The following is a 21,920-nucleotide window of genomic DNA, read 5'->3' as shown; positions in this document are numbered from 1 at the left end:
CATATTTGTTTCTGTAAAAATTGCAAGACAATAAAAAACAGTTGACACACACTAAATCAAGCGCAGCTCCCTTCATTGGTCCAGTCGTGTTGTTTTATAACCACGCCTTCAGATTGTATCGCTGCTAAAGTTCTGTCTGGACAGGCCGATCATACTTCCTAATCATCAAACAAAGTAAACTAGCAGACATATTCTAACTAGTATGAATCTAAATTTCAGAAAATGTCATATTGTACTAATTACTCGGGCGAACAGAGGCCTCGGTCTGCAAATGGTGAAAGACCTGGCGAAAAGCGCGGAGCGACCGACTACAATAATAGTGACTGCGCGCAAAACAGCCGCAGTACAGGTGCAGTCAAAACAGCCGCAGTACAGGTAGGAGAACATCATGTTCAACTTGTTTTCTGAATTTCCACCTAATGGGAATACACGTGTGAGAATATGTCTTGACTGTAAACCTAGGGATGCATGATATAAGTTGTTCTTCATTTCAGGATCTTCAAAATATTGCCAAATCTTGCAAATGTGTTTATATTGTATGGCTTGGTGAGTAGCATAGCCTACATAATTACTATAACACGGACACATAAAAGAGGGTGCAGTGTGATGCGGATGGATTCATTGTTCTGTTGGGGATATGATCCTATGTGTATCATGTGCCTTGCTTGGTATTCCAGCAGATGGCGCAAGAGGCACTGTATTGGGTTTTTGGCTTGGGGTTCCTCTTAGGGCTTTTTTTAATTAACACATTCAAGTAACTTTGATTACATGCTCATTTATACGTTTGAAGTACTCAACAGAACATGAAGAGATGCCAAACTGAAATAACCATTAGCTGATTAAACCATATCCTCTAAAAGCAAAACAAGCAACAACAAAAATTGTGTTTGTTTCCTGTTTCTTTTTAAATGATCATGCTATCTCTGTTAACAGATGTTGTCAGCCAGTCAAGTATAGACTCAGCATTTCACGAGGTGTCATCCATACTGGGAGGTGATGGGCTCAACTGCCTAATAAACAACGCAGCCATCAATTTATCCACTGATCTGAAGACAGTGACACCTGACGACATGATGAAGACTTTCGAGAGTAATAGTTTCCCCTCTTTTTGTCACCAAGGTAAATGTATTTGTTGCACCTCTAGAAGAGCATGAATGAGAAACCTCTTTGTTGTAGTACAGAGGATCTTCACATACCCAAGTTTTATGACCGGTTCCCTACTTCATCTAAGAAACCTACATTGCAACTATCTAGATCACATTGTCATGTTTTTGACTGAGTTGTTTATGTAGTTGGCTCTTGTAGGCATTTCTGCCATTGCTCCAGGCAGCTGCTGCACGATCACTGTAATGGGGATCAATAGGGCAGCTGTGATAAACATCTCTTCCATACTGGGCTCCATTAAGGCCAAATTGGGGAGCCGGAGCAACCTTCAAAAACTATGCCTACAGGACCTCAAAGGTGAACAGCAACAGTAATTGTCCTTTCAACAGAGCCCATATAAACATTACAGACCATCTCTGGTTGCAATATTGGGCATAGGATGTTTGGGTGTGAAGATAATTAATCTGACTGTTTGTATGTGTACACAGTCATTACATGTCCTGTCCATCTTGTTTTGTTTACATATGCAGGCTGCCTTGAAGATGGTGACAAGGTGTCTGGCCACTGACCTGGGATCTGAAGGAATTCTGTGCATGGCCCTTCACCCTGGCTGGGTGCGCACTGCATGGGTGGTGCACATGTGAGTGTCCCATACTCTTGGTTGAGGTGTTTTATGATTGGGTCCTTAATACGAATACATTAGAATACATTGATGTGTATCTCAATAAATTGACGGTTGATATGCTGCATTTCCTGTCTTTAATGGATCAGGCGGATTTGAGGTTGGAGGAGAGCGTATCATCTTTGCTGTCTGTTATCGCTGATCTGACAGAAAAGCATCATGGAGGATTCTTCGACTACTCTGGAAACAAGCTACCATGGTGAAGCTCAACTTGGAAACAGTAACTTGTGGAATGTGCTATGTGCAGTTGTGCTGCCGACAATTCACTGGGGCAAAACACTGAGCAGAGATCACAGAATACAATGCACAATTGCAACATCATGCTATTAGGTTGCTCTGCAATCTCTGATTTCTTTGTATTTAGTTGGCGTGAGAGAGATTTTGTTTAATCTGAGTGGTTTGGTTTGTTATTGCTCTTTCTAAGGTCATCTCACTGTTTGCATAGAACAAATATATACTGTATAATCAATATAGATGAAGTCGGAAGTTTACATACACTTAGGTTGGAGTCATTAAAACTCGTTTTTCAACCACTCCAAAAATGTCTTGTTAACAAACTATAGTTTTGGCAAGTCAGTTAGGACATCTACTTTGTGCATGACACAAGTAATTTTTCCAACAATTGTTTACAGACAGATTATTTAACTTATAATTCACTGTATCACAATTCCAGTGGGTCAGAAGTTTACATACACTAAGTTGACTGTGCCTTTAAACAGCTTGGAAAATTCCAGAAAATGATGTCATGGCTTTAGAAGCTTCTGATAGGCTAATTGACATAATTTGAGTCAATTGGAGGTGTACCTGTGGATGTATTTCAAGGCCTACCTTCAAACTCAGTGCCTCTTTGCTTGACATCATGGGAAAATCAAAAGAAATCAGCCAAGACCTCAGAAGAAAGATTGTAGACCTCCATAAGTCTGGTTCATCCTTGGGAGCAATTTCCAAACGCATGAAGGTACCACATTCATCTGTACAAACAATAGTATGCAAGTATAAACACCATGGGACCACGCAGCCGTCATACCGCTCAGGAAGGAGACGCGTTCTGTCTCCTAGACATGAACGTACTTTGGTGCGAAAAGTGCAAATCAATCCCAGAACAACAGCAAAGGACCTTGTGAAGCTGCTGAAGGAAACCAGTACAAAAGTATCAATATCCACAGTAAAACGAGTCCTATATCGACATAACCTGAAAGGCCGCTCAGCAAGGAAGAAGCCACTGCTTCAAAACCGCCATAAAAAAGACAGACTACGGTTTGCAACTGCACATGGGGACAAAGATTGTACTTTTTGGAGAAATGTCCTCTGGTCTGATGAACTGAATGGCCATAATGACCATCGTTATGTTTGGAGGAAAAAGGGGGTCGCTTGCAAGCATAAGAACACCATCCCAACCGTGAAGCACAGGGGTGGCAGCATCATGCTGTGGGGGTGCTTTGCTGCAGGAGGGACTGGTGCACTTCACAAAATAGATGGCATCATGAGGAAGGAAAATTATGTGGATATATTGAAGCAACATCTCAAGACATCAGTCAGGAAGTTAAAGCTTGGTCGCAAATGGGTCTTCCAAATGGACAATGACCCCAAGCATACTTCCAAAGTTGTGGCAAAATGGCTTAAGGACAACAAAGTCAAGGTATTGGAGTGGTCATCACAAAGCCCTGACCTCAGTCCTATAGAAAATGTGTGGGCAGAACTGAAAAAGCGTGTGCGAGCAAGGAAGCCTACAAACCTGACTCCGTTACACCAGTTCTGTCAGGAGGAATGGGCCAAAATTCACCCAACTTATTGTGGGAAGCTTGAATAAATGAAATCTGAAATAAATCATTCTCTCTACTATTATTCTGACATTACACATTCTTAAAATAAATTGGTGATCCTAACTGACCTAAGAGAGGGAATTTTTACTAGGATTAAATGTCAGGAATTGTGAAAAACTGAGTTTAAATGTATTTGGCTAAAGTGTATGTAAACTTCCGACTTCAACAAAGGAACAACAAAGTCTTGCCATTCAAAACGTTTTATTCAGTACATTTCTTTCAAATTATAATAAGAACATGATTACTCTGTGTAGTAGATTGTTGTGAATAATGACACCAGTATCCAGTGTAATAGGATGGGCACAGATACTGTAGTTTGCAGGCTGTTGAAGCGTAGAGAATAGATCAATGAATGTTGAAGTTGAACTAGGGCTGACTCATCTCTTCGGATGTGAGCGAGGATGGCAGGGTATCCAGAGCTCCGATTTCTGCAAGGTTGATGACAAAACATTTGAGTGAGCACAATCAGATGGTTATAACTGATTAGGACTATGCTAGTAAGTTGTTCTGATCCAAATATGTTTGAACTCTATACAGCCAGCAATCTTGACTACAAATGTAATCTGTAAATATTAAATACAAATATAATCAGACCATATGAAAAATATGATCATTTTACTCTGGAACACGTCAACCTAACTGTTTATGATATGAATAAAACTCCTATGCAGTCAAACATTTTGCTGTAATTAATTGTTGTAATTAAACATTCATAACAGACATCATCAACTCACCTTTAAGTTGCATGTATGATAAGAAGTCAATGACATTGTGTAATACATCCTCATCTGTTATTCTCAAGGAACCTGCAAAATTAGAGCTTGTCATGAGGTGTAGAAGACTACTGAGTAAAGCAGTATTACTGTACGGTACATCAGTACTCTAAACGTTGTATTTGCCCTCTCATAGGGTCAATAAACTGTAGGCTACAAGCCCCGGATTTTACATGGCTGTTAGAGCTTCTCACCTGATTTTAAGTCATAGTCCCGGGGCATGTCTCTCTTACCAGCAAGGCCATGCTTGTCAATGAGCGTCCGGTGACCGTCGATGCCATCTGAACAACAATACAAAATCATAGTTTTGCACAGCCGACTTTCACCCATTCCCTTGATGAAATCCCCTTCATTGCACACCACGCACAAACACCGCAACCCTGCCTAAAGCCTCAACGCACCCTTGTAATTTATGAGGGTGCATTTTTCCTTTTATCTGTCATGAGTCTGAAAAGCAACCTGCAGGGCTTGAGTCACGGAATTGCTTTACAACTTATATTCACCAATGGAATAAGTGAAGGAAAGACATACACATTTGTGAATGGAAACAGAACCTAAAAATGAAAAAAATATTAAGGAACTGTCCAACCACATGCTAAGAAAAAAAGACATAAAAACCAAGAAAGGTAGGCTAAATTAAAGTTTGGAGAGTCATTTCATTCACTGTCCATCTCAGAGAGCACATTGCTTATGTTTTTTATTTATAGCCAAAGGGGCATGGAGCAGACCAGAATATGGTTGCAATACCACTCCCCTTCAAACACTTTAATAGAGGTTTAAGTCAAGAGGGCTAGGGAAAATGCACTGAACAATCATATAAGTGCACAAATTATCTGAATTGTAATCCTTGAATTTTGACCTTAACCCATAGCCTCAGTCATCACACATCAAGTATAATTAAATACTAAAATAACATTATCATCATTGTATTTGTTCTCACAGTGCCTTTCTGAGATTAAAGCTCCTGTATGACAATTTAATAATTAATAAACAGGTAGAAAAATAAACCAACATAAAGGGACCATGGCCGTGATAAAACACCTCTCTGCTTGGTCCTTTAATACATTATGAGACATGAAATATGTTTAATCTGCAAACAATAAATAAGCACGCAGAGCGATGCGTCACAGAGCAATTCCTCTGCTGACTCCAATGTCCTGCAGGAGCTATCTTACATTGACTTAGCAGTTCTTCTCTCCCCCTTACGCTGGGATTATCCTTTATCTGTATTAGGTGATCAATACGACCTGAAACACAGGGATGATGGCATTTTACCTAAACTTACAACACTGACCTGTGTCTATAAAGTAGTGCATCCTGAGTATTGAGATGTTTAAATTAACCTTGTGCAGTTAACCACTTACCATCATTGACAATCAGCAGACAGATTGAATTAAATGTGATATTTAAATAAATCCTCCGTTAAAAGTACAATGTTGCATATGACAGAGGTGCTGCATATTGTATTTGTGTTTGAAAATTAAACTAGTTTAGGATATATCCTCATTCTTTGTTGACAAGAATCCATTAACCTTAGGAATAAGTAGGTTATCCTGTGTAAAGCAGATAACTTCCAAAATATTATAATATAGTGAATATAGTCAGGGATAATGACTTAAAAGTCCAATAATTATACAGAACAAGTGTGTTGGAAACCATCATGCCACATCACACAGCCAGGTGAAATGTGAAAAAGTATACAATGGGGAAACAAATATGAGGAGAGCATGATAATTGACATAGCACAGGTGTGTAGGAGGTTAAAACTATGAGAATGGAGTTGACTGTTGTGATTGAGAGGCTGTACATGTATATATTGTTAATAAGTTAGAAGTCACTTACGGGGACCCAAAAGGTAGCCAGCACTGTTCAGTGTCCACCCTCGCTTCTCTTTAGCCTGTGATCACACACACACACACACACACACACACACACACACACACACACACACACACACACACAATTTGCTTAAATCAGATTCATTATACACACTGTACACTCATCAGTTAACTCAACAAACACACACACAGCTTACACTACCGTATTTCATTTGTTAATAAATTATTACATTTTCTGAATGCCAATTGCTCAACCTTACTATATTGAAATAACTCGATTCTCTCAATGCCTTGTTATGATGTTATGTCTATGTAATAGGTTAAAATGTTCATATAATTGTAATGTTGTTTGCAATAGCCTATGCCTACTTCTAGTTAAAACAACGAGAAAATCACAGCATTTTAGACAACATTTTGCCAAATACAATAAAATGTTGACCTACCGCAATCACTAATCCAATTGTTTCTGACAGAGCTGCGCAGAAAATTAGTGATATGCAAACTACTCCAATAGACTTCTGCATCTAAGGCAAGATATAAAAAACATTTTAGCTGTAGATAATCTCAAAAGTTTAGAAGTTGAAAGTCGCAAAACAAACATTTATAAAGAAGTCTAAAATCCGCTTACCTTTAAAGTTTTGTTCAACGGTGGAAGAAATCAAATATAATGTAAACGTTTATAAGGCTTTATTCAAAATAGTTATGCTTATAGATGCGGAGAGATCTTCAATGTCCATGTAGTGATTCTCGTTTGGGTTAGGATGATTTTGGTAGCCTTTTATAATCCCCAAGCAAAAAAAAAAAAAAAAGCGTAGGGGGGTCTACCTGTTCCTCAAAGTCTAACGTCACAACCACCTACCCCCTCCTGTAGGCTGGTGGTCATGTCACGATGAAATTACAATAACATCGTCATGTACTTTTTGCAACCTGACACATTGAGTTGGACAATAGTTCTGAAAGTCGGATCAATTTTCTCACTAATAGAATCTTACGTGATATAATTTGTAGAAAAAACTTTTATCATGTATGTCTAAACGAAAACTGCTATAAAATCAGTGAATCTAAAATCTTTATTTTAGAGCCTCTCTGAGTGGTTAAAATGTCAAAATACAAAACCATTACATATAAACATAGCCTTTGTTTCCTTAATGAGAGATAATGGAAAAATGTAAAAGACAAGGAGAAAGGTAGACTATTTCCATGGGTTTGTGGACTGGTCCATTTAAATTATGAAAGCAGGAAAGCCTGAATCAAAGGGCAATATCTATTTTGTGACAATACATTGGAACTTTTCTTTAGCCTTTATCCATATATAGTTGCCATAAGATATTAGTTTGAAGGTGTTAAAATAACAGTTTTCAGAAATGGTGATAGGTTACATGTACATGAGATCAATAAGAGGGATTTAAATGAAGTTCTTTATTTAATTAACAGATCAGAAGTAATTAGCCTGAATTATATGAAAATGTCATCCTATCATTGACAGTAACCAGTCATACTGGAGGATGGTAGTCACAAGCTGGACTAAATAATAGACTAGAAAAGCCACTCTCAGGGCACCTTGACCTTCCATTCCAATGACAGTACAGGTCAGCAGCAACCAACAGAGAGCAAAATGAGATACAAACAGCGTGTAACAAAGGCAGGAACCTTTGGGCTCTTTGTAAAATGGTTTGGCCTTTTTTAGATGTTCGGTCTGAGTCTGCAAAGTGCACTGGCAGATCTGAAAGTTCTTCTCTCCATTTGTCATTGGTCTGTGTGGGAAATCCTCCATTGTAACAAGCATCACACCTTGGGCAATGTTCTGGTCCATTATGACATGAGAAAGGAACTCCATCCAAAGAACTCAATGCTGAAGATCTATGGCTGTCTCCTTTCACATTGATGACATGAATATTGATCATACCACCACACAATCCATTGGTTGATGTTTTCTGCAGGGAGAGGTTGCTGAAGAGAAAATACAGTTTTTATTAACACTGTCCTGACTCAATACCTTTTATTATACAGTCTACACACCATCCTGTACCAACCATACAGGACAGATCTATTTGGATACAACCACTATTCCAGCTAAAGTCCAGGCCTACCTGCTTTCTATTTTCTTTCCTTGTCTTGTCTTTAATTGCAAAGCCCTATCACAACATGGCCTTAGCTCTTTGACGCCAGGTAGGGCACTTGCACAGGTAGGGCTCTTGTCCGGAAGGAACATTGCTGTAACCCCATCCTTGGTAATTGCTACACATCCATATCTGCCGTCACTGTTTAACTGGACTCTGCATGGTTGTGCTTTAGGGAAAGGTGCAACTTCTGATCCGGGTAATGGACTTTGTTGCTCCGAATCAGAGGTCTCTCGCCGTAGTTCACAATGCATTCGTTTAGCAGACAATCCCATGGGCAACATTTCAACCTCTGCAAGTTGACCATCGAAGCCTGGCAGTTTTCTTCTCACCTTCTACAAGATGAAATATCATAGATGAAGTTAAGCAAAGTACCTAGCTAAATGTATAAAGTAAAGTATGCCCAAAATACATTATCTGCATCAGTGACGTCACGTGAGTCTGCATACATTTGCACTAACCCTTATTTTCTTTGAGACCCCATGCCCTCTGCGTCTGCAATGATCGCACATCTTTGCAGTTATCTTGCAAGCGCAAAATTAATTACACAAATTCCGAATTTGTGAAAGACTGCTTATTACAGATTATAGCAGTGGCTGAATTTGTTTTCGCGATGTAAACAGACAGTGTGCTAGTCTCGCTTGTTCGAGACAGCTGTTGCCTGAAGCGCACTGTAGCGTAGCGCACTGGCTGTTCAACCAAAGGCAAAGGTTGTCAATCGTTGTATGATGACGTCATGTGAGCGTAACGATCGAAACATCGTTCTAGCCTAGCAACGTTCAATTGAAACTTTTACACTCGTCTTTCAGAAATTTGGATTAACGTGGAGAAAAAAACTTTGTCTCAAATGCCTAAATAAATCCATGAGGTAAGTTTATTTGAGTAGTGTTTTTAGCTCGCTAACATAGCTTAGCTTGCCCACAGAAGCCGTTGATCAGTGCAGTGGGAAAGGGGCTCGATCTCGGCTAGCAAGTAAAAGTGTTTTCCTAGCCACTGTAGCTAGCTAACTGCTGCTAGAAGCTGCAGTGGTTGGCTAGTTTCTGGCTTCGTTGCCACGCAAGCTAGCCAGCAGTGTCCTGTAGTAGCTAGTGATCTAAAGGTAGCTAACCAACGTTACATGTAGTTCAACTAGCTAACGTTAGCTAATAGCTAGCTAAAGTTAGTAATTTAAGTCATTAACGTAGCTAGCTCAATTTTTTATTAGCATGGTGGTAGTCAGTATTGAGGAAGCTACCCACTGGGCAGTGGGAACACCACGTCATTTCAACGTGGATAATTGGGTAAAATTTGGTTGAGACATTGATCAATGAGATTACAACCTATATTCACCCACTCAAAAAGACAGCCAAAAGTTAGTTGAATTTCCAATTCCAATGTGTTATCACTGCTTTCAACCATCTAAAAGCACAACCAAATTCCAATGGGAAAACAATCTCTGATTTTGGTTTAGTTGTTACCCAAATGTCTATTAATGCGCTTTTTGACACAACCAAATATCAACATTTAAAGGACATGTACTTTATCTACTGCTTGGATAGTTCCATCTGTGCCACAGACTTGGCTTGCTTTCATTCCAGTTTGTCTACAAATTAATAATTGATATGTTGGATTCACGTCTCAATCTCAATCAAAATTCAATTTAAAGAATAGGACTAAATCAAATCAAACTTGAACGTGAATCCAACATCAATTATTAATTTGTAGACAACCTGGAATTAAAGCCAGACTAAGTCAGTGGCACAGATGGAACTATCCAAGCTGAAGATACATGTTTATATTTGGTTGCCTTGCCAACCAAACACAATTCAGTATCACTAAATATTATTACATTTGAAATCAACCAGAGCTTGAAACCCTAGCCCTATTGTATTGTCTATTTTTTGTTGAATTCTGTGTTGAATTGAAACAATAGCTGTTGATGACTTTGCAAATTCTATATAAATAGCATAATTAATGATATATGATTGATAAAGCATGGTCATATTTAATTTGCTCTGTTAAACCTACCATTTGGAATGACTTCGACAGCAACAGTGAATCTATTTAGTTTTTAAGTAGAGATATCTCAACAATCTCATGATAGCACATTGGTTAGCTGGGCTTGGTTAAAACCCAGGATGGGAGACCAAAGGGTAGCTGTAGATAGATACATTTTCCAGTAGGAAGTGCTGCCCAGCCTGTTTATTTTCTTATAGTGGATATAACGTTGAAGATCTGACGTTGTTTTAAAGGTAGAAATTCAACATATTTTATACAAGGTTTGTCTATGTTGAAATTTGGTAACCATGATGACATAATCCTGTGGATGAAATGGGGATTTTTTTGTATAGAGGTCAATGAGAGAGTGTCGAATAACACAAGGCTTATTTGATCGAATAGAAGTTTCATAATGTTTATGCTGTTACAAATAATGTACTGCTATAAGTGGATGCACGTGGCATTCCGGCAACTTTGAGAAAAATGACTTAGTTGTGCCTGTTGTTCACACGCGTCTGCCCTTTCATTGGCTAGAATGGTCCCACCTGATCTCGTCTCCTCTTGCCTGTCTTCCATCTTTGAGGACATTAATTTCCATTGTTAGAGCGGTCACTCGACTATCTTGATAATAGATCATCTTTGACTGCACTAAAGCTACCATTAAGGTAAATATAGGTAACGTTAGTTTACTTAGCTAGCGAGCTAACTAAAGTTACTTTGAAAAAGTAGCCAGCTAGTTCACTAACTTACTAATGTTAGTTACTTCCAAACTACTTTTTGATAAATTATCATCTCTAAATCTGAAATGTTAGCTAGCTAGACTAACGTTAGAAATTGCAAGTACAGATCACTCTGGAGTCAGATGTTAACAGAATGTGTAATTTAGTTTATTAAACACAAAAACAGTTTCAAGTGAGAATTAGGCAGGTCTGATGCTGAAAAAGAAAGGACATATAATAATAATATTTACATTTGTAAAGCGATTTTCATTATACAATAATCTCAAAGTGCATAAAATAAAAGTATATATATATATATATATATATATATATATATATATAATACACACACAGTACCAGTCAAAAGTTTGGACGCACCTACTCATTCAAGGGTTTCTCTTAATTTTTACACATTTTTACATTGTAGAATAATAGTGAAGACATCAAAACTATGAAATAGCAGATATGGAATAATGTAGTAACCAAAAAAGTGTTAAACAAATCAAAATATATTTTATATTTGAGATTCTTCAAATATCCAACCTTTGCCTTGATGACAGCTTTGCACACTCTTGCCATTCTCTCAACCAGCTTCACCTGGAATGCTTTTCCAACAGTCTTCCAACATATGCTGAGCACTTGATGGCTGCTTTTCCTTCACTCTGCCGTCCGACTCATCCCAAACCATCTCAATTGGGTTGAGGTCGGGGGATTTTGGAGGCAAGGTCATCTGATGCAGCACTCCATCACTCTCCTTCTTGGTAAAATAGCCCTTACACAGCCTGGAGGTGTGTTGGGTCATTGTCCTGTTGAAAAACAAATGATAGTCCCACTAAGCCCAAACCAGATGGGATGGCGTATCGCTGCAGAATGCTGTGGTAGCCATGCTGGTTAAGTGTTCTTATTCTAAATAAATCACAGACAGTGTCACCAACAAAGCACCTCCACACCATAACACCTCCTCCTCCATGCTTTACGGTGGGAACTAAACATGCGGAGATCATCCGTTCACCCATATCGCGTCTCACAAAGACACGGCAGTTTGAACCAAAAATCTCAAATTTGGACTCCAGACCAAAGGACAGATTTCCACCGGTCTAATGTCCATTGCTTGTGTTTCTTGGCCCATGCAGGTCTCTTCTTCTTATTGGTGTCCTTTAGTAGTGGTTTCTTTGCAGCAATTCGACCATGGCCTGATTCACACAGTCCCCTCTGAACAGTTGATTTTGAGATGTGTCTGTTACTTGAACTCTGTGATGCATTTATTTGGGCTGCAGTTTCTGAGGCTGGTAACTCTAATGAACTTATCCTCTGCAGCAGAGGTAACTCTGGGTCTTCCATTCCTGTGGCAGTCCTCGTGAGAGCCAGTTTCATAGCACTTGATGTTTTTTGCGACTGCACTTGAAGAAACTTTCAAAGTTCTTGAAATGTTCCGTATTGCCTGACCTTCATGTCTTAAAGTAATGATGGACTGTCGTTTCTCTTTGCTTATTTGAGCTGTTCTTGCCATAATATGGACTTGGTCTTTTACCAAATAGGGCTATCTTCAGTATGCCCCCCTACCTTGTCACAACACAACTGATTGGCTCAAATCCATTAAGAAGGAAATAAATTCCACAAATTAACTTTTAAGAAGGCACACCTGTTAATTGAAATGCATTCCAGGTGACTACCTCATGAAGCTGGTTGAGAGAATGCCAAGAGTGTGCAACGCTGTCATCAAGGCAAAGGGTGGCTATTTGAAGAATCTCAAATATAAAATATATTTTGATTTGTTTAACACTTTTTTGGTTACTACATGATTCCATGTGTGTTATTTCATAGTTTTGATGTCTTCACTATTATTCTACATTGTAAAAAATTGTGAAAATAAAGAAAAACCGTTGAATGAGTAGGTGTGTCCAAACTTTTGACTGGTAGTGTATATATTTACTTAAACAATGCAAATATATATAACCATTAAGTTTGATTATATATCCGTATCTGCCTATGGCTACAGTGCCTTTGGAAAGTATTCAGACCCCTTGACTTTTTCCACATTTTGTTACAATACAGCCTTATTCTAAAATGGATTAAATAAATACAAATCCTCAGCAATCTACACACAATACCCCATAATGACAAAGCGAAAACAGGTTTTTAGACATTTTAGCAAATTTATTCAAATAAAAAAACAGAATTACTTTATTTACATAAGTATTCAGACCCTTTGCTATGAGACTCAAAATTGAGCTCAGGTGCATCCTGTTTCTATTGATCATCCTTGAGATGTTTCTACAACTTGGAGTCCACCTGTGGTAAATTCAATTAATTTGACATGATTTGGAAAGGCACACACCTGTCTAAATAAGGTCCCACAGTTGACAGTGCAAGTCAGAGCAAAAACCAAGCCATGAGGTCGAAGGAATTGTCCGTAGAGCTCCGAGACAGGATTGTGTTGAGGCACAGATCTGGGGAAGGGTCCCAAAACATTTATGCAGCATTAAAAGGTCCCGAAGAACACAGTGGCCTCCATCATTCTTAAATGGAAGAAGTTTGGAACCACCAAGACTCTTCCTAGAGCTAGCTGCCCGGCCAAACTGAGCAATCGGGGGAGAAGGGCCTTGGTCAGGGAGGTGACCAAGAACCCAATGGTCACTCTGACAGAGCTCTAGAGTTCCTCTGTGGAGATGGGAGAACCTTCCAGAAGGACAACCATCTCTGCAGCACTCCACCAATCAGAAGCCACTCCTCAGTAAAAGGCACATGACAGCCTGCTTGTAGTTTGCCAAAAGGAACCTAAAGACTCTCAGACCATGAGAAACAAGATTTTCACATCTGGAGGAAACTTGGCACCATCCCTAAGGTGAAGCATGGTGGTGGCAGTATCATGCTGTGGGGATGTTTTTCAGCGGCAGGGACTGGGAGACTAGTCAGGATCGAGGCAAAGATGAACGGAGCAAAGTACAGAGAGATCCTTGATGAAAACCGACTCTACGCACACAGCCAAGACAACGCAGGAGTGGCTTGGGGACAAGTCTCTGAATGTCCTTGAGTGGCCCTGCCAGAGCCTGGACTTGAACCCAATCTAACATTTCTGGAGAGACCTGAAAATAGCTGTGCAGCAACGCTCCCCATCCAACCTGACAGAGCTTGAGAGGATCTGCAGAGAAGAATGGGAGAAACTCCCCAAATACAGGTGTGCCAAGCTTGTAGCATCATACCCAAGAAGACTTGAGGCTGTAATCGCTGCCAAAGGTGCGTCAACAAAGTACTGAGTAAAGGCTCTGAATACTTATGTAAATGTGATATTTCAGCAAAAATGTCTAAAAACCTGTTTTTGCTTTGTCATTATGGGATATTGTGTGTAGATTGATGAGTGGAAAAAAAACAAGTTACTAAATTTTAGAATAAGGCTGTAACCTAACAAAATTTGGAAAAAGTCAAGGGGTCTGAATACTTTCCGCCTACTTCACCCATACTTTATTTTATTTTTGCAAAAAAAGTAGTGTTTACCCACTTGGCACACACTGGTTGAATCATTGTTTTTTCCACATCATTTAAATGATATTACGTTGAACCAACGTGGAATAGACGTTGAATTGACGTCTGTTCCCAGTGGGTAGCTACGTAGTTCCAGTTCTAGTTAGCTAACTAGCTACACCGCTACATGGCAAGAAAGTAAGTTAGCTACCAATATTTGAATTTAGCTAGTTGAACTACCACCAAGCCGCTGCAAAATGTAGTTAAATTACTAGCTAGTTGAATTAGCTACATGTAGTTCACTACTCCCCAACACTGTGGGTAGTTGAACTAACTACTGTACTACATGCTACTTTTTTTTGTTAAAAATAAATAAATAAATATGAGGGAAGTGTTTAATAGGCTAAATTACACAACCCCAAAATTATATGTTCTTGCATTTCAGATTTATGCTGTAGATATGATAATTTTTCAGGAAGTAATTTGGATGTATTCAACTACTTTTTCAAAGTAACTTCAGTTAAGTAAGGTATATTTTTCTTGAGGGTAGCTTTAGTGTATCTTAACTTCTTTCATTGTGAAGTACCTGGTAGCTTGGTAAACTATAGGCCTATTTTCAGAGTTGCTTCCCCAACACTGCTAGCCAGACCTATTTTGTCTATTCACCAGATATCCGAAGCCTGATGTCTTTCGAACAGTTTGACCTGGCTGTGTATCTTTAACGTTAGCTAGTGTGATTTGCAACCCATCCGAGCCCGCTGACAATGCCCACCCGTTGTCACCGATGGGTGTAATAACCTTTTTCCTGTCCCTCCCTCCCAGCCTATCTGCATGCAAAAATGGCTTTCCTACACACCCATTCAGAAATCAGCAATATGACATCTGATAATGACACCAACCTCATGTCCTGGATTCTTTTAAGTGACCAGAGTCAACCAGGGATCATACTCACTGTGTTTGGAGCATGTCTCTTTGGAGGTAAAGTTAGCTAACTAGCTAGCTAGATAGCTTGTAGTGTATAATTTGACCGGCTACACTAGTCACTACTAGTGCACAACCCAAAACTAAATGCAATATATAATTGCAAACCATATCAGTGCCGTACAATTATACACTCCCCCTACAATTACCCCTGTGTGACTATGTAGCCCAGATTCTCAGAAATCCCTTGCCTCACAAACATTAAGATGTTTTTTTCTCTCGTTTCTATAGCTGTTGTCAGAACTCTCTTGCAGACTCTGAAGCTGCCATATACTGTACTATTAGCCCTTTGTGGGATGTTACTAGGAACACTCAGTTTCCAGTATCCAGAGGTATGGACATAACAGATGTATCCAATTATCTAATATCTAAAAGTCTAAAATATACTGTTGAGAAAAGTTGTGTTTTATTATTTTCTATGTTCCGCTATAAGGCCCCTATATGGTCCTTCCTCTATGGACTGGCTACATCACCACATTCTGATGTTAAACATAGGCCATATGATTATCAGAATTATAATACCTTTGCTGATATTGATTGTTATTGTTGTCCAGGTCAGTTATTACACAAAGGAGATTGCACACATCAGCCCCAAACTGTTGATTCACACGTTTATGCCAGTGTTGATATTCAGTAGTGCCTTCGAAATCGAATCCCACATCTTTTGGAAATCTTTAATACAGGTGAGGTCTTCCCTGCACTTTTGTTATTATGAACAGGTTGCAATACAATTCATTTTGTGAATAGCCTTATGGTGGTTAAAATAAACACCTAAAATAAGTCACTAGAAATTACTAAAGAAATAACATACAAATATTATTTCAACTTTGTGTTAAAACAGGTACTACTGCTGGCAATACCTGGATTTTTGCTCAGTTCTTCTATGATTGCGTTACTAGTTGTGAAAGTGTACGCTTACAACTGGGACTGGTATGTTGGCATGATGTTTGGAGCCATTGTAAGCACCATTGACCCTTTCATATCAACAGCTTTGTTACGCAGTCTCGGTAAGAATACACATCTTTCTGCAAAATAATGCAATTGAATGATATCAGCTGTACTGGTAGGAACTCACTATGTCCCTCTCTACAGGAACAGCGAAACCCCTCATACTTCTGATAGAGGGAGAGTCATTGTTCAGTGATGGCGCCTCTATCATTACATTTGATGCATTCAAAGACCTTGCCACTGATCTTAGTCATTTTGAAGGTACAATGTACGGTATCTGTCAAATTACAGTTGGATCCATTTTTGGGGTAGAAAGAAGGAATATTCTGGAATCATGTGAATGTTTTCATCCCACAGCAACAACTTTCACCATCAAGCTGATATTGAAAATCTTCGGGAGCCCTCTTTTAGGGTTTATCATGTCTAAGATCATTATGTTTTGGCTGTCATACATCTTCAATGATGGACTGATTGAAATAACCATCAGCCTGGCAATGACGTACATCACATTTTACTTCGGTAAGGGAGTTTTTGTCATGTCCTTTTAGAAATTACGTAATTTGGTTTGTTCAATAAATAATATAATAAATAATAATATGCCATTTAGCAGATGGCTAAATAGCAAGAAATGTATGGTTATTGTATCTTAAATAAATATAATTTGTTTAATTAATGTTTATGTAACATTTTCATGTCATTTAGCTGAATGGCTAGGAATGTCTGGGGTCATAGCTGTCCTCATTTTGGGGCTTCTCTTGGACACAGTCAACTTCAGCCCAGAAATTGAAGTGTTTCTTTTACGGTGAGTCTAGATAATAAAATCCATTTTCTGTAGTGTTTTCTGAACTTAAAATGGTTTCTAAAGACAACATTCCTACTTTTCCATAGGTTCTGGGAGATGCTGACTTATTTGGCCAACACCTTAATTTTCTTCATTGTTGGTATTGTGGTAGCTAGAGCATTTCAACATGTGGGCGTCAACGATTTCTTCAACATTGTAGTGCTCTACTTTGCTATGTACATCATAAGGTAAAGAACATCACTGTTTTAATGAGTTTACATCAGGCATTTAACCAGTTTTTCTACCATGTGCTAATGTTATGTACAGTGGGGAAAAAAAGTATTTAGTCAGCCACCAATTGTGCAAGTTCTCCCACTTAAAAAGATGAGAGAGGCCTGTAATTTTCATCATAGGTACACGTCAACTATGACAGACAAATTGAGATTTTTTTTCTCCAGAAAATCACATTGTAGGATTTTTTATGAATTTATTTGCAAATTATGGTGGAAAATAAGTATTTAGTCACCTACAAACAAGCAAGATTTCTGGCTCTCACAGACCTGTAACTTCTTCTTTAAGAGGATCCTCTGTCCTCCACTCGTTACCTGTATTAATGGCACCTGTTTGTACTTGTTATCAGTATAAAAGACACCTGTCCACAACCTCAAACAGTCACACTCCAAACTCCACTATGGCCAAGACCAAAGAGCTGTCAAAGGACACCAGAAACAAAATTGTAGACCTGCACCAGCCTGGGAAGACTGAATCTGCAATAGGTAAGCAGCTTGGTTTGAAGAAATCAACTGTGGGAGCAATTATTAGGAAATGGAAGACATACAAGACCACTGATAATCTCCCTCGATCTGGGGCTCCACGCAAGATCTCACCCCGTGGGGTCAAAATGATCACAAGAACGGTGAGCAAAAATCCCAGAACCACACGGGGGGACCTAGTGAATGACCTGCAGAGAGCTGGGACCAAAGTAACAAAGCCTACCATCAGTAACACACTAAGCCGCCAGGGACTCAAATCCTGCAGTGCCAGACGTGTCCCCCCTGCTTAAGCCAGTACATGTCCAGGCCCGTCTGAAGTTTGCTAGAGTGCATTTGGATGATCCAGAAGAGGATTGGGAGAATGTCATATGGTCAGATGAAACCAAAATATAACTTTTTGGTAAAAACTCAACTCGTCGTGTTTGGAGGACAAAGAATGCTGAGTTGCATCCAAAGAACACCATACCTACTGTGAAGCATGGGGGTGGAAACATCATGCTTTGGGGCTGTTTTTTCTGCAAAGGGACCAGGACGACTGATCCGTGTAAAGGAAAGAATGAATGGGGCCATGTATCGTGAGATTTTGAGTGAAAACCTCCTTCCATCAGCAAGGGCATTGAAGATTAAACGTGGCTGGGTCTTTTAGCATGACAATGATCCCAAACACACCGCCCGGGCAACGAAGGAGTGGCTTCGTAAGAAGCATTTCAAGGTCCTGGAGTGGCCTAGCCAGTCTCCAGATCTCAACCCCAGAGAAAATCTTTGGAGGGAGTTGAAAGTCCGTGTTGCCCAGCGACAGCCCCAAAACATCACTGCTCTAGAGGAGATCTGCATGGTGGAATGGGCCAAAATACCAGCAACAGTGTGTGAAAACCTTGTGAAGACTTACAGAAAACGTTTGACCTGTGTCATTGCCAACAAAGGGTATATAACAAAGTATTGAGAAACTTTTGTTATTGACCAAATACTTATTTTCCACCATAATTTGCAAATAAATTCATTAAAAATCCTACAATGTGATTTTCTGGATTTTTTTTTCTCATTTTGTCTGTCATAGTTGAAGTGTACCTATGATGAAAATGACAGGCCTCTCTCATCTTTTTTAAGTGGGAGAACTTGCACAATTGGTGGCTGACTAAATACTTTTTTTCCCCACTGTATCAGTATTGTTCTTGTGATCATTGGCAAGGAAATATGAGGAGGTATCAGTTTGGGACTCTTCTTTCTCTATTACAGACTTGTGACTGTTATTGCACTGTCACCCTTCCTGGTACGCACTGGCTATGGCTTCAGCTGGCGGTGGGCAGCAGTCTGTGTCTGGGGAGGGACCAAAGGGGCCTTTTGTCTAAGTCTTACACTCATGGCTTTTCAGTCAGATGATTTGGACGAAGAGCAAGTGAGAGAAAAGGTGGGGATTTTTTGTATTTGCTACTTTCTACCGCTTTAGCAGGCTACCATGATGATAGCAGTGTCTTATGGCATCGGTTAATGTAATTGCAATCTTGACAGTTGAAGATCATCTCTGTTACAGATTTTGGTCCTGTCTTCTGGAATGGTGGTCCTAACACTTCTTATCAATGCAACATCAATGACCTGGTTCCTTAGACTATTAGGTGAGGTGTACTGTGTCAAGTAGTATCTCGTCTTTGACAGGTTGTTCACAATAGAGCTCGCCAGCTTGTAGTCCTAAAATCCGGAAACAAGTTACCTCTGTTTCGGCCAAAAACCCTGTAAAAACACCATTAATTTTCTTCATAGGCTTTGTCCAACGAACCATGGCGGAGTTAGTGCCTACAAAAAGATGCCATTACTATTGCTCTCTATGTGTGCGAAGCCAACCAAACTGCACTTAGGAGCACTTAGACAGAAAGAGGTTGTCTCTCTCTGACAATGTATCTTGTGTTCCCAGGCCTATATGATGTGTCTGTGCCCAGGCGCATGGCCATGTATAGTGCGGTGCAGCGGGTGCGGGAGAGCTCGCAGAACACTTTCAGCTTGTTGAAGATTGACAGGTTTTTAGCAGATGCTAACTGGGAAATGGCAGAGCAGAGAGTCCTCATAGAGGACCCCTATAAAACACCCAATGAAAAGGTATTCTGTGCTAACTAATGTCTCTCTCTTTGACATGAAGAAGTATCCGATTTGAAACAAGATATCATACATATAATCTGTAGTCATTTGGCACTGTGTTACAGTATAAACACCCATATCATATCAATATTTTACTCCTACTTTCACATATGAGTGAAAATATATGTCTTTGCCTGTGCCCTTTCTTCCAGGTTAGCATTGAAGAGTTCTCCCCCACAGCCAGGATGACTAAGTGCCCAGACTGTGACAGGGACATTCCCTATGCACCATCACCACAGGAGCTGGAGGACATGATGGAGGAGGCTCGCATGCGCATCCTGAAGGCTCAGAAGGTCTGGTTCACCCCACTGGATCCTACTGACCACAATGTTCATCATAGTCACCCTGACCTTACGTAAAGAGATGGGCCTAATTGCTCGTTCAGCCTGTTCAATGTACAACACGTGGAAGGAAAGCATTGCTCACATAAAAAGAGCATGACGTCGAACGTTCTGTTCTTTTCAAATGTATACAATCAATGTGTTCGATAGGATATTAAGTTAGAAGTTGTTTTTGTTTCTTTAATCACAACCTGTACCTCTGCTTTTCCTCACTTAGTTGTAGCCTTGTCGATACACTTCTACAATTTGGTTAGGATGACCCATAAGATTATGATGAACTTTTTAGCCCACAGGGAAGGAACTATTGACTTTGGTGAATGTAATGGGTTTAGCATGAAGTTGACAGATGAATCATTAAGAGTCCAGTATGAATGGTGTCTGAACTGGAAACTGATGTTGGTTTCCTACCAGACAAGCTACTGGAAGCAGTACAGCGCTGGAATGCTGAACCGAGAGGCAGCCAGGACCCTGATCAATACAGCTGAGAACATGACAGACCACAAGGGAAAGTAAGTGCTGCTCTCATTGCCCTCACTCAAAAAGATATAGGACCACTTGGTTCAGTCCGGGTTTGTGTGTTTATAATCGTATACGTTGAGCTAAGACAGCAGCTGATTACATGATTACCTGTGAGTAATACTGATCTGTTACATAATATTCTTTTTTTGAATGAGCTGATCTAGCTATACTGCTTACAACAAGGACATTTGGCTAGAATTAATGGAGGCTATGATTGACGAGCATCTTCCATTTTTTTAATAGTCATTGTGTAAGTGTCAGGCACCACTTGGAAGAATCTAACCTCAGTAATTGCACCTTATTATGTACTTAGATTAAGCACCCCTTAAATATTTGACATCTCTGGGTCATGATTCTATTATTTTTCATGTCATAGTCCTAGAGGTCCATAGGCCTATGGCAATGTTAATAGGCCAAGTAATTCGGAAAGTATTCAGACCCCTTGACTTTTCCAAATTGTATTACGTTACATCTAAAATGGATTAAATCGTTTTTTCCCCTCATCAATCTACACGCAATACCCCATAACGAGAAAGCAAAAACAGGTTTTTAGAATTAAAACAAAAAGAAGAAACTAAAAACGGCCAAAATCTGTTCGCTTTAGATAAGCAGACCAAGTGGGGATTTTTTTGTATGGAGGTCTATGAGAGAGTGTCGAATAACATGAGGCTTATTTGATCAAATAGAAGTTTCGTAATATTTATGCTGTTACAAATAATGTACTGCTATAAGTGGATGCACGTGGCATTCCTGCAACTTTGAGAAAAATGACTTAGTTGTGCCTGTTGTTCACACGCGTATCTGCCTTTTCATTGGCTAGAATGCTCCCACCTGATCTCGCCTCCTCTCGCCTGCCTTCCATCTTTGAGGACATGAATTTCCATTGTTAGAGTGGTCACTGGACTATCTTGCCAATATAATAGATAATCTTTGACTGCACTAAAGCTAC

The 21,920-nt window shown here is 39.5% G+C and overlaps 2 protein-coding genes, 1 long non-coding RNA gene and 1 pseudogene across 4 annotated transcripts in view; 2 read left to right on the top strand and 2 right to left on the bottom strand.

Moving 5' to 3' along the window:
- The first annotated feature begins 156 nt into the window (after positions 1-156).
- LOC121531313 lies at positions 157-2,274 on the top strand (annotated as a pseudogene).
- Positions 2,275-3,793: 1,519 nt separating this feature from the next.
- Positions 3,794-6,956, bottom strand: LOC121531314 (galanin peptides). 2 transcript variants are annotated; one of them, XM_041836547.1, is made up of 7 exons: positions 6,849-6,956; positions 6,664-6,744; positions 6,225-6,279; positions 5,558-5,629; positions 4,577-4,663; positions 4,344-4,415; positions 3,794-4,037 (listed from the first exon to the last, which is right to left on the bottom strand). In XM_041836547.1, the coding sequence occupies exons 2-7, from the start codon at positions 6,742-6,744 to the stop codon at positions 3,976-3,978; spliced, it is 429 nt and encodes a 142-aa protein (XP_041692481.1). In that variant the 5' UTR covers positions 6,849-6,956; the 3' UTR covers positions 3,794-3,975. The 2 variants fall into 2 exon arrangements, with proteins under 2 accessions (XP_041692481.1, XP_041692482.1); XM_041836548.1 differs by lacking the exon at positions 5,558-5,629.
- Positions 6,957-7,620: 664 nt separating this feature from the next.
- LOC121531753 lies at positions 7,621-9,020 on the bottom strand. The gene is made up of 3 exons (XR_005994185.1): positions 8,802-9,020; positions 8,311-8,675; positions 7,621-8,170 (listed from the first exon to the last, which is right to left on the bottom strand). It is a non-coding gene; the product is annotated as an uncharacterized LOC121531753 (long non-coding RNA).
- A 71-nt stretch (positions 9,021-9,091) lies between these two features.
- The window catches only part of LOC121531752 (sodium/hydrogen exchanger 10), a 31,366-nt gene continuing 18,537 nt past the window's right edge, over positions 9,092-21,920 (top strand). Inside the window, exons 1-14 of the mRNA XM_041837171.2 lie at positions 9,092-9,208; positions 15,321-15,476; positions 15,711-15,811; positions 16,034-16,162; positions 16,321-16,486; positions 16,572-16,688; positions 16,785-16,946; positions 17,130-17,229; positions 17,316-17,456; positions 19,218-19,389; positions 19,513-19,594; positions 19,891-20,072; positions 20,264-20,404; positions 20,864-20,961. Coding sequence (XP_041693105.1) covers positions 15,338-15,476; positions 15,711-15,811; positions 16,034-16,162; positions 16,321-16,486; positions 16,572-16,688; positions 16,785-16,946; positions 17,130-17,229; positions 17,316-17,456; positions 19,218-19,389; positions 19,513-19,594; positions 19,891-20,072; positions 20,264-20,404; positions 20,864-20,961 — 1,730 coding nt within the window. The 5' untranslated portion in view covers positions 9,092-9,208; positions 15,321-15,337. The remainder of the gene's footprint in view (positions 9,209-15,320; positions 15,477-15,710; positions 15,812-16,033; positions 16,163-16,320; positions 16,487-16,571; positions 16,689-16,784; positions 16,947-17,129; positions 17,230-17,315; positions 17,457-19,217; positions 19,390-19,512; positions 19,595-19,890; positions 20,073-20,263; positions 20,405-20,863; positions 20,962-21,920) is intronic.

Source organism: Coregonus clupeaformis, chromosome 19 (assembly GCF_020615455.1).
Source record: "Coregonus clupeaformis isolate EN_2021a chromosome 19, ASM2061545v1, whole genome shotgun sequence".
NCBI lineage: Eukaryota > Metazoa > Chordata > Actinopteri > Salmoniformes > Salmonidae > Coregonus > Coregonus clupeaformis.
This window is presented reverse-complemented; position numbering and strand designations above follow the sequence as displayed.

Excerpts from the sequence above, each read along its gene's own strand:
- LOC121531314 (XM_041836547.1), bottom strand. The coding sequence starts at position 6,744 with ATGCAGAAGTCTATTGGAGTAGTTTGCATATCACTAATTTTCTGCGCA. Across the intron at positions 6,280-6,663 it reads CAATTGGATTAGTGATTGCG|GCTAAAGAGAAGCGAGGGTG; the intron begins GTAGGTCAACAT and ends GTGTGATCACAG. Across the intron at positions 5,630-6,224 it reads TGGCTACCTTTTGGGTCCCC|GTCGTATTGATCACCTAATA; the intron begins GTAAGTGACTTC and ends CCTGTGTTTCAG.